Source organism: Kogia breviceps, chromosome 15, assembly GCF_026419965.1.
Source record: "Kogia breviceps isolate mKogBre1 chromosome 15, mKogBre1 haplotype 1, whole genome shotgun sequence".
In the NCBI taxonomy this organism is placed as follows: domain Eukaryota; kingdom Metazoa; phylum Chordata; class Mammalia; order Artiodactyla; family Physeteridae; genus Kogia; species Kogia breviceps.
The window spans coordinates 47,897,969-47,909,804 of NC_081324.1; the positions used below are offsets into that span (position 1 = coordinate 47,897,969).

General features: G+C 37.0%; 1 protein-coding gene across 7 annotated transcripts in view; it reads left to right on the forward strand.

Moving 5' to 3' along the window:
- AQP4 (aquaporin 4) overlaps positions 1-10,339 on the forward strand; it is a 72,349-nt gene extending 62,010 nt beyond the window's left edge. For all 7 annotated transcript variants that reach the window (XM_067014826.1, XM_059040047.2, XM_059040049.2 and 4 more), the window contains exons 2-5: positions 99-513; positions 1,412-1,576; positions 1,861-1,941; positions 5,890-10,339. In XM_067014826.1, coding sequence (XP_066870927.1) covers positions 133-513; positions 1,412-1,576; positions 1,861-1,941; positions 5,890-6,168 — 906 coding nt within the window. In that variant the 5' untranslated portion in view covers positions 99-132 and the 3' untranslated portion in view covers positions 6,169-10,339. The remainder of the gene's footprint in view (positions 1-98; positions 514-1,411; positions 1,577-1,860; positions 1,942-5,889) is intronic.
- Positions 10,340-11,836: the final 1,497 nt, after the last annotated feature.

Genomic DNA, 11,836 nt, shown 5'->3' on the forward strand with positions numbered 1-11,836 from the left:
TCCCTACTGTGGCGCAAGACTGCGGGCCTGGACGTCTTCACCTAAAGGCAGAAACCTTGGATTGGTAGCTTCTGATGCCGATTTGTTTTTCCTTTCAGTAAGTGTGGACCTTTGTGTAGAAGAGAGAGTATCATGGTGGCCTTCAAAGGGGTCTGGACTCAAGCTTTCTGGAAGGCAGTCACAGCGGAATTTCTGGCTATGCTTATTTTTGTCCTGCTCAGCCTGGGATCCACCATCAACTGGGGTGGAGCAGAAAAGCCCTTACCGGTCGACATGGTTCTCATCTCCCTCTGCTTTGGACTCAGCATTGCAACTATGGTCCAGTGCTTTGGCCACATCAGTGGTGGCCACATCAACCCCGCCGTGACGGTGGCCATGGTGTGCACGAGGAAGATTAGCATTGCCAAGTCTGTCTTCTACATCGCAGCCCAGTGCCTGGGTGCCATCATTGGAGCTGGGATTCTCTATCTGGTCACGCCTCCCAGTGTGGTGGGAGGCCTGGGAGTCACAACGGTACCATCTTTAGCTCTTGTTTTCAAACTCAGACTCTAGGCTTCTTAGAGACTACTAAGCGACAACTGGTGGCTTAAGAGACCTTCCTAAAACTGCTAATTTATTCCCAGGGAATGTCTGATGACTCTTGATAGGAGTGAAAACTGATTCCAGCCACGCTGACTACAGCATATGAAATCATTATGTGCTATTGAATAACGTGAATAGCACTAAGTCTGGGTAGCACAACAATTGTGTTGGTTTTTTTTCCTCTCTCTCTCTATCCCAGTGACTATATTGACTATATATTTAACTTGAGGCATTTTTGTTACAATTATTTGTTGATTCACCAACAGAAGGAACAATTTTGTTTCTTGTCATGTGCCTGAGATTTAAAATGATCTGCATCGAGGGTCACACTTAAGAAAATAAATTGGCGTTTGATCCTAGTTTTGTTCTTAGATGATTAAGAACATCATTTGTTAGCTCAGCACCAGGGTTGATTAAAAAACCGCACACACGGTTTAAATTTTAATTGAAATATATATTAATTAATTTAAACCTAATTAATGGATTTAATCATTGCCTTATAAAATTACAAGACTCTCAAGAAACTCTTTTATAAGTTAAGTGCAGCAGTGGCATATTTTGCTTCCTTTGTAGAAAAGGACATTCAGCACAAACTCCCTCTTGGTCATTGTAAGAGTAATTAATTATCTGTGATGGCACAACATGAGTAGAAATTTATTTCTTCTTTTTTGAGGGGGCAGGGGGGCAAGTGTCTCAACTAGGGGTGGGAAAGAAGACTCAAACTAATCATCAGTTTTTGCAGGGATAAAAATGTACCTTTCACAATGATATGTTATCATAGAAAATGTTCCCTGGCCTTAATTCAGATGGAGCATTTTTCTCTCTCCAGGTTCATGGAAATCTTAGCGCTGGTCACGGTCTCCTGGTGGAGTTGATAATCACATTTCAGTTGGTGTTTACTATTTTTGCCAGCTGTGATTCCAAACGGACTGATGTCACTGGTTCCATAGCTTTAGCAATTGGATTCTCTGTTGCAATTGGACATTTATTTGCAGTAAGTTTCCAAGCGCATTTAAGTAATTGATCCATGTTGTTTATCCTCACCCCAGAGCTGGATGAAGATGTTATGTTTCACAGCTGTAGTTCTTTAGTATCCAGTTACGTCTGTCCATTTTAGGTGATTTTTTTGCTAACTTTGTGATGAGAACATTGCTATGGCTGCTAACATCTGGACAGTTCCTCTAACTGACTTGGCAAATGGTAGCACATTGCAATGAAGTCTACCTGTTAGTAGCCCTGTTTCAGCAATGTCTGAAGTTGTGTTCTTTTTCCCTATAGATCAATTACACTGGTGCCAGCATGAACCCTGCCCGATCCTTTGGACCTGCAGTTATCATGGGAAATTGGGAAAACCACTGGGTAACCACCATGTTCATTGTGCCTGTTTTCCTACAGTTGAGGACAATTACCCAGAGAGCTCTTTTTTTCCCATTATTTTGCTCACTAGTTTCTCTTCCTCCCAACTCTGAACCCCTAATTTATTACATCTTTCATAAAGACTAGGGAGAGACTAGGACAGATCTGCTACAAAACATCTCCTATCAATTCTGGGCCTTCAGTGACAGCCTTTTTTTTTTTTTTTTAAAGCACTGCTCTGGGCACTGTATCTGACAGACTTCAGCAGAATATATTGAACATGGAGGTTGCCTATATGGAACAAGTTAAAATCAGGGTGGTGAAGTGAATATGGTGTTTAAATAATTGAAAGTAAATCCTTCCCAGCAGTAACAGAAAATATGCTTGCAAAAAAAAAAGAAGAAGAAGAAGAGAAAGAGAAATGCTTAAAAGCATAACCCATTGCAAAAATATTTACCTTTTTTGTTTATAAAAGCATGAACCCAGTTAATAGTTGGAAGCATTTGAACTGCAGATGGTGAGAAATAATTAGTGCAAATATTTATGCTATTATCACCATAACCATAGCTGGAAAAAGAAATGACTTTCAGAAAAGACACACTTCTCAGCCTCATGCCTACCCTACTTAATAACATGGGGACAGTGCTTCCAGAGATCAGTGGTATCCATTGTTAAATACCACAGTCAATTTCTTTTCAATTCTCTTACCAAAAAGAAATTTAAATCTGTTAAATGAATCATGTGGCAGTTTTGAAGACCTCTTACACACTAATTTACAATAACCAATAAAAATAGGTGTATGTCAGCCAGCTTCAAATGGAGCTAACTTATTTTCATGTATATGTTGTGAATGCTCTTTTGCATCTTTTATTTTTAAGTCATGAATGTAAGAATATGTCACTTATGTTTTTAATTTATGTTCTTATTGTAGTGTAGTGGATTTACAATGTTGTGTTAGTTTCAGGTATACAGCAAAGTGATTCAGTTATACATACTCAGATTCTTTTCCATTGTAGGTGTCGCTTATGTTTTAATCTCACGCATACAGTGGTTATTGACACAGTCACACGCACTCAACCTTGATGTACGTTGCAAATGAGAAGAAATTGCCCCACTGCTATATGCGTTCACTTCTAAGAAAAGTGTACCCATCTATCCCTTAAAGTAATCTATCCCATTAAATAACAGCATGAGACTCAGTGATCAAAAGCAAGGTTTTGGACCCAGACATGAAAAACTTAGTCAACAATACCACCCATGAGTTTGGTTACTTTGCCACTGATATTTCCATGTATGTCTCTAAAGATTTGCCACATTAATGGAAATACAAATTTGTAATGGGCAGTGTATAGATCTTATGATAAATGTACAACTTTTAGGTCATCTTATTCAAACAATTTTTGTAAATAACATTTAGAAAAATGACAACTTTTAATCCATGAGGACTTTAATATGTGAATTTAAATATATGTTTTTATTAATTAATTGAGTTGTGGTACACTAGTTAAAATTTAAGTAGCAAGAAAATCCTTAGCTGTTGGTTGAATCCAAGGTTTCCCATTGTTGCTATTTCATAACAAACTTAATCCTACAGAAAATGAATATCCATTTTGTAGCAAAGCTTATGTGAAATTAACAACTAATTTAAAGTGTGTCTGTAGATAGACTGATAAACAGTAAATAACAAGATATTAATGATGAATTTTGTGTGTAGTGTAATAACATTTTTTAGTCTTCTTTTCTGGATTTTCTGTATTTTTAGCAGTAGAACTTCTTTACCTTTATGAATTTTAAAAGTTACTTTAAAGGGCATTATGAGTTTGGGGATAGCAACTTGAAACTGAGATTTGTTTATTTTTGAGAGAATGTGGCTAGACATCTTCTTCGTAGGTGTTTTGGGGGAAGTGTCATAATGATTTAGCAGTCCCTTTTCTCCCTTGTGGGATTTGTAGCTTGTGGAATAGAACATACCAAATGAGATCTTATCAAAGGAACAAAGCACAAAGACATTTAGAGGAGGGCTCTCATTTCTCCTTTGACAGGGCATAGAGAAGGTAAACTCTGACATGGTTTCTTCCATGTTCAAGATAAGGAACTTGAACATAAGGTTCTTGCAGCCACTTTGTCAACAATTTCCCTGTACAGTATATGTGTTCAGTTTCAGCTTAAAGTTTGAATTTTCTTTAGATTTTGCAATGAGGATGCTAAGTGAGCTTCATTTCCAGAGAGCATTTTAAGCCAGAAGCATTCATCAGATTTTTTTCAAATGAGACAAGTGTAGCATCATAGAAAACAGTATAATGTTTCAAAAGAGAGGCCTGAATCAGACAGACCTGAAATCCCAGCTCAGTCACTTGCTAAGCATGAAGTCTTAAGCAAGCTTTTCACCCTCTCTGCATGTCCATTTTCTTACCCATAAAATGGGATAATAATAATATCTATCTCAAAGGCCATCATTAGAATTAAATGAGTTAATACAAGAAAAGCACTGAGTATAGCCAGCTGAGAAAGAGTGCTCAATAAACAGGGTTTTTGTTGCTCAAGTCTATCTGTTGAATGAATGTCTAATATTCTACAGCCTATGCGTGCTCTAAAGCAAGTGTTGAAGTTTATCCAAACTCAAAATTTGTTTTATTCTAGACACATAACTAATATGATAGAAACTTCCAGTTATTGAAATAAAATCCTATGGAATGGCTAATCCTCAACTAACCATCATCCATAAATGCAGTACAGATTTTTCCACCAAGTCATCAGTGTAATAAGACCCATGAGGATGAAAGCACTTTGCAAGAAGATTAATGGAAAACCATGAGGTTTTCTCTGAAATCAAATCACCAAACTTGAGAGAGAAAATCATGTAACATAAGGAAAGTGACTTATAGCCAGCCGAGTCCCATACATCTTTAAATTGTCTAGGAAACAATGGAATGGAGCAAGTTACAATGAAATTGGAACTATGAAGTACTTTACAAGTATTATTTCAATTTAATCCTGACAACCCATGAGGTATGTATTATTATTATCCCTGTTTTGCAGATGAGGAAATTAAGGTTTAGGAAGTTATGTAACAGATTCAAGCAGTAACAAGATTGCTAAGTGGTCGAGCTAATATTCCATTTATCATGCTGTACTGAATAATTAAAGCCCCAAGTGATACAATCTGTACTATGGTTGTGATTATGCAAAAGACAATGTAAGATGGCAATATTAAGAAAAAAAGTACTCTCCGGAAAATTTTTCCTCTATTTCAGCTGAAGAAGTCGTACCCCAAAAGAGGACCTATTTTACTGTAAGGATTATCAGAAAGTGGAAAGAACATAATTAATGAAAGCAGGAAAAGAGAAGAGGAAACAGCCTTTTCTTATTTTCTGTTCAAATGTTATTTAGCAATATATGGATCTCTGATGTAGATTTAATGTATTCTCTTATTTTCTTTCCAGTTCTCTCTCTCCTTATTTTTTAATGCATGACTCATTTGCTCTCTCTCTCTTTTTAAAAATAACCATTTATGTCTTTTTTTTTTTTTTTTTTTTTTGGCTGTGTTGAGTCTTCATTGCTGCTCACGGGCTTTTCTCTGGTTGCGGCGAATGGGGGCTACTCTTCGTTGCAGTGCGGTGGCTTCTGTTGTTGCGGAGCATGGGCTCTAGGCACGCGGGCTTCAGTCATTGTGGCTCGTGGTCTGAGTAGTTGTGGCTCGTGGGCTCTAGAGCTCAGGCTCAGTAGTTGTGGCACACGGGCTTAGTTGCTCCGCAGCATGTGGGATCTTCCCGGACCAGGGCTCAAACCCATATCCCCTGCATTGGCAGGCCGACTCTTAACCACTGTACCACCAGGGAAGCCCCACATTTGCTCTCTTAATTTAAACCACCTAAGTTCTATATCCGTGCCTTGTTCAAAGGAATAGTTTTATTCTACTTACACTCTATAACTCTTCCATCTTTCCCCCAGATATATTGGGTTGGACCAATAATAGGAGCTGTCCTCGCTGGTGGCCTTTATGAGTATGTTTTCTGTCCAGATGTTGAACTCAAACGTCGTTTTAAAGAAGCCTTCAACAAAGCTGCCCAGCAAACAAAAGGGAGCTACATGGAGGTGGAGGACAACAGGAGCCAGGTAGAGACCGATGACTTGATTCTAAAACCTGGAGTCGTGCACGTGATCGACATTGACCGGGGTGAGGAAAAGAAGGGGAAAGACCCATCCGGAGAGGTGCTATCTTCAGTATGACTAGAAGATAGCACTGAAAGCAGACAAGAGCCCTTAGAACTGTCCTCAGATTTTCTTCCACCCATTAAGGAAACAGATTTGTTATAAATTAGACATGTGCAGGTTTGTTGTTTCATGTCATATTACTCAGTCTAGGCAGTAAATATTTCATTATTTACCAAGGAGGAATGAAAGAAACCTATCATGAATTTCAAATCTAAAAAAAAAAAAAAAGTTTTGAAGTATCCCCAAAGCCAATGTGTATCTATTTTATCTATTTGCTATTCATTAATAATCAATTTAAAATGTGTATCAAGATTTTGTTAAGGTTTGCCTGACCACTTACAGACATACCTATCAGCGTACTCCTCCTCTCCCACAAAACCAGTATTATCAATCCTCATTTGAGTATTTATTCTGTTAAATCTAGTTAATCAATGGCAAAACACAGAGTATGTCATAGACTCATGCACATTCAAGAGAGCAAATACAACAAGCTCTTTTATAACCAGCTCCCCTAGGTTAAACTACCTCGGCAAAAGAATATTAACAAGAGTCATTGCTAGTGAATTGTTTTCATTTATATTTCAAATATCCAACTTTCAACCTAAACTCCAATTCATAATATTCCTTCCTCCTCCTCACTGCCCAAGGTAATATGAAACTAAAGCCCAGAAATTAAAAGAATGTTCAGAAATCCTATATGTGTTCCACCTAATAAAACACCCACATCATAAGGCACCTATTGAGATTCAGGACAAACAGACTTGTAAGATCTTATGGGGGTGGGTGTAAATTTACTATCATACAAAATTCATAAGGGAAAAGGAAATCTGCATGCTGGCTTCAAATAGTTGATCTGTTTTCAGTGCACAGCCTCAAATACACCACATGAGGTTAACAGTCTAAGCTTTTAACCACTTAACCATTTTGCTTATTTTTTTAATTTATTGGCAAAACTGGGGGTTTTGTTTGTTTGTAATTTTGGTTAACTATATTTAAACATTAGCTGAGACATATTTTTGATAGCAAGAACATAACTAGTTGAGTCCTGACTTTTTGTTAATTATTAAGCTCTGCTCGTTCTAGAAGGTGTAAACTGGTGCTGCCAGTCCCAATCACTGCTACTCTCCCACTTTTCATGACATTTGTTGATAATCTTCATTGTGCATGTCAATATTTTAATGAATTAAAATGCATGAGAGACAAGGAACGACATGACCACAAATAAAAGGGCTGGGGCATCAGAACGCTCTGTATTCAAAGCTGACTAGATGACCAATCTTTCATTTGTAGAGATCCTGTAGGTTTTTTAAAGCATTTTCATTACTGACTCATTTATTTTTCAAAATAACTTGTTTTTTCCCATACTGCTTTGCCTTATGTCAGTAAAATGGTCTCTAGAAACCCCAGTTTCTATCATCTTAACTGTCTAGTCTAGCCTTTACCTTAAAGAGCTGAAAAAGTCAATTTCACTGAACAAAAGCTAATAGTAAAGCAAAAACCTATCACTGCAAAGAGTGGCTTGTAAATAGCTGATAATCGAGGGCTGTCTTCTCCCACTCACAGTTCCAACTGTGTGTCACTTTTTGGTGTTAATGGCAGTTGTGTGTGTGTGGCAGTGAGATAATGGACCACTATTAAATCGGATTCACTTCGGTGCTAAGAAAGTAATGAACGAGGTTCCCAGAGAGACATTACACCAGTGGAGTCCCTGGGAATCCCCCTGACATCTTTTTGGCAGGTGCCTAAATCCCAGGCCCCTTTGGTGGCTGGCCACACCCTCCACCACTGAGGCACATTGCTTCCTGTTTGGGGCACCATCTGTAGGAACTAGGGTGTATTTCTAATGATGGATCTTTTCAAAAGTTTGCACAATATACCCTTAAAGGCTTAAAACTGGAGGTGGTTCAGATCAAAAGATAATGCTATCAACCATCAGCAAACATGTCAGTTCAAAAATAAGTTAAGTTAGCAAGGAAAAAAATGAAACATTTTCCAAATATGCTTATAATTTACTAGTTTATGATCATTTTTATTCAGCCACATGGTTTACTTCTAATACCCTCACTTTTATACTCACTTCAGTTAGAGCATTCAATAAGTTAGTGCTGGGGGAAAAAAACAAACCCTCATGAATGATGTTTTTGCCATTTGTTTTCCAGCAACGAGCAGAGTACCTGGCACATAGTAGGTATTCAAAGCAAGTGTGTCAGTTAAGAAAATATATATATATATATATTTCATTAGTGATATAAGGAGATAAAAAATTTTCTTTTAATCTTCACTTTGCTCCATAATTAATAAGAGTATGAGTTCAAGAACTACTAAGGAAGGCCATATAAATGTAAAAACCATAAAATATATTTTTGCATTCTACTATTTTAGGGGCATGCAGACAATGAAAGCTTTTGCACTTTTCTTTCCCTGCATATGAGACAACATATTTTATATTTCACTCAAGGCTCTACCAGTAAAAAGTAATGAAATTGTACCTTTCTAATGACATCTATGCAGCAGGGATCTTTTGCCTTGTGGATGGCCCCCAATTATCCAAGTGTATTAGAAGACTGGGGCTTTTTCCTTTAATCCCTTCTTATTAATGAAGTGCATCGCGCTGCTCCCAGGAGAGTGCTGCTGACAGATATACAGAAAAGAGATCAGAGAGAAAAAACTGGAAGGACATAAATGAATTATACCCAGCCAGGAAACGATGCCAGCCGTCTCTTCCCTAAGGAAAAATACAACAAGCACCCCCAAATTGTAAGGTGGTCCCTACACTGCAAATGTATATAGTTTGTCAAAAGAGTACAAAGGGTAAATGTCATTTTTAAGTTTTCAGGGCTTTCTTTAAAATTGGGAGCCCAGAATTTGAATGTATGTTTTCCTGATAGAAGAGGACATTTTCTTCAGAGAGTCCTCAACTTTTACACTGGAAGGAAGTATTTTCTGGTATCTAAATAGTTGATTAAATGTAAGATTCTTACACTTTGTCTCTGCCACTTGATGTTTTCATAAATTCTTATACTTTCTATCGTCTGACCCTTTTCCTAATGCAGTTGGTAGGTGCTGGCTTAAACTGTGGCTCAGTCTTGAAGATTTTACAAGATGAGAAATATGTTGCTAACATGTATGATGGAATTAAGCTATCTAATTATTAGAGGTCTGATTCCAAACCGCACAGAATATTCTTCTTAGATCGTGAAACCAAGCAACTCACTTACCAGTTTAAACTCCATAATGAACCAGAAAATTCCAAAATAGAATAGCAAATTCAAATGCTAAAATCAATCCCAGTGATATGTTGTAGCCTGTTGACACTGTTCCCACATGTTGTGAATATTTGAAAAAGAAATTGCCTTTGTGACAGCTGAAGATGACAGTGCCAGCCCAGCAGACAAACTTATCAGACAAAAGAAAGCCAGTGTAAATTCTCATCATGAGCATTATAGAATATGCAAACAATATTTTATACCTGAAAGTAATTTTGTCTTTCCTAATATGTTTATGGCATCAAAATTATTAGAAAGATGTATTTACTATCTGGAAAGTGTAACATAACAAAACTCACTCTCTTTACCCCAAATTATGTACATTGCATTGGTGTTGTAATACTTTACAGATCACCCTGAAATAGCAGTAACTTTTGAAACCCTCTCCAAAATACATGGAAGACATTTAATTCAGGGCTTAAAAACTGTGGCCACTCACTTTGGCAAATGACAATAACCTATGAAAATAGATATCAAATAAATGTTATACAACCTGTACAGTAAACATTAAACTTAAGAGCAATTATAGTGTTACCTACGCATGTTAAAATCCAAGAGCTAAAAAATGCACTGAATTTATATAACCCATCGGAATGTATTTCTAGATTCTCTTCAGGATTAATTAAATAAACATGCAATTTATGAAACTATATAAACAATTATTTATCACTTTTATGACCAAATCACAATAAAATTGTAATTCATGATAAACTAGCGAGAATAAACTAAACATATGGTCATATTCACAATTCTTTATTAACTGAAATGTTATTCCAACATTAGAGCTAATGTTAAGGAGATTGAAACTGTAATGTTTAATATTTGGAATAATCTATTAAAGTCAGCATTGTGGTTGATTTCCATGAATTATGTTGTATCTCATATTACTAAGCTTGTGCAAATAAACTGTTTAATGTTTTAAAATGTGTTCGATGATTTTGAAAATTCATCCAGAGCTTTTGCAAGTCCCATCCTAGAAGCATCATTTAGAAGGACCAGAGGTTTAGATATTTGAGTACAATCAACACCAAATGAAATGGTGGTGGAATCCATATAATAAGAAAAAGTTTTGAGAGCCTGCAGAGTACATAGTGTGGCAGATTCTCATATCGACAGTGAGAATTGTGTTTTCGTGGGCTTAATTCTAAATGTTCACATCTATGCAAAATAGACCATTGAATATCGACTGTCATTGTAGAGTCAAAAAGTGCAGACTTAAACAACTATGACTCAAATGAGGCTGGTATTACCAAATAGATGATCCGTCCTTAGGGCATTTGGCAAATTCTGCCTACCCAGATGGATAATGTAGGCTCAATGAGCACTGGTTTACTCCCTTGGGTTCTCGGTTTGAACCTCTCAATTTTGAGAGGTTACAGACCCACAGGGAAGGATTGAGGACAATCATTTATGGAACATGCAACCCATTGGAAGAGTGGAGAATGCTGCCTTGGGAGCCAGGTGGATGTGTACCTCTCTTATTACCTTTGTCACACTGTAGTGAAATCATTTGTGTAGGTTTCTGTCTCACCTAGTAGCTTTTAAACTTCAAGGGCTAAGACTGTGTCTTGTTTATTTTGGATCCTCCACCCTCGGCACTGAGAACTAGGCTTGACGTTTCTCTCAATAAATTCTTGTTGCCTAAATGAATAAACAACTTATGGAATATCTCACAATCATTAGGAAATACCACAAAGCAATATACCTTAATCTAGTTGGTTTGTACTGTATAGGTCTGTGCAAAATATTTGAATGCATATAGTTCCAGTTAGGAGCCCAAAATTAACTCAAGCGCTAAAGAAAATAAAAGGGAAAATGCGCAGAAAGAATGAAACACTAATTGTCTTTCTAAAATTTATACCTAACATGTAAGCAACAAGACATGTTTTCATTGCTATATTTATACGATGGCCAGATGTTAGATGAAATTTAACTCAATAACTATTTCAGCAAGAAAAGTATTTTAACAAGCATGGGAAGCTAGTGAATAAATGTCAGCCTGATTTTATAGTTATCTTGCTGGAAACCGTCCAAAACAATATGTCACCTGAATTAAATCTTACTATTTTCTAGTTTTTTCTAGCTCTTTACTCTTTGGGTTTAAGGAAGACATAAAAGACCCTAAAAAGCCAGGTTGAGTTCCGCTACCTCTACATATTCAGAAGTCTCTGAGAAACCATGACCATGATGTTTGCAACCTTTGTGCATAGCACAATGACAGCACGTAGCTAGTGCTCAATAAATGCAAGATGGATGGGTGGATGGATGATGGATGGATGGATGGATGGATGGATGGATGGATGGATGGAAGAAACTCTCCAGTCTGGAAGAAATAAGTTAATCTGTGAACAGATGGAGATCATAGCCTGTATTCCTTCTTCACTTATAAAAGTATTGGCCAAGGATCAGAATGCTAG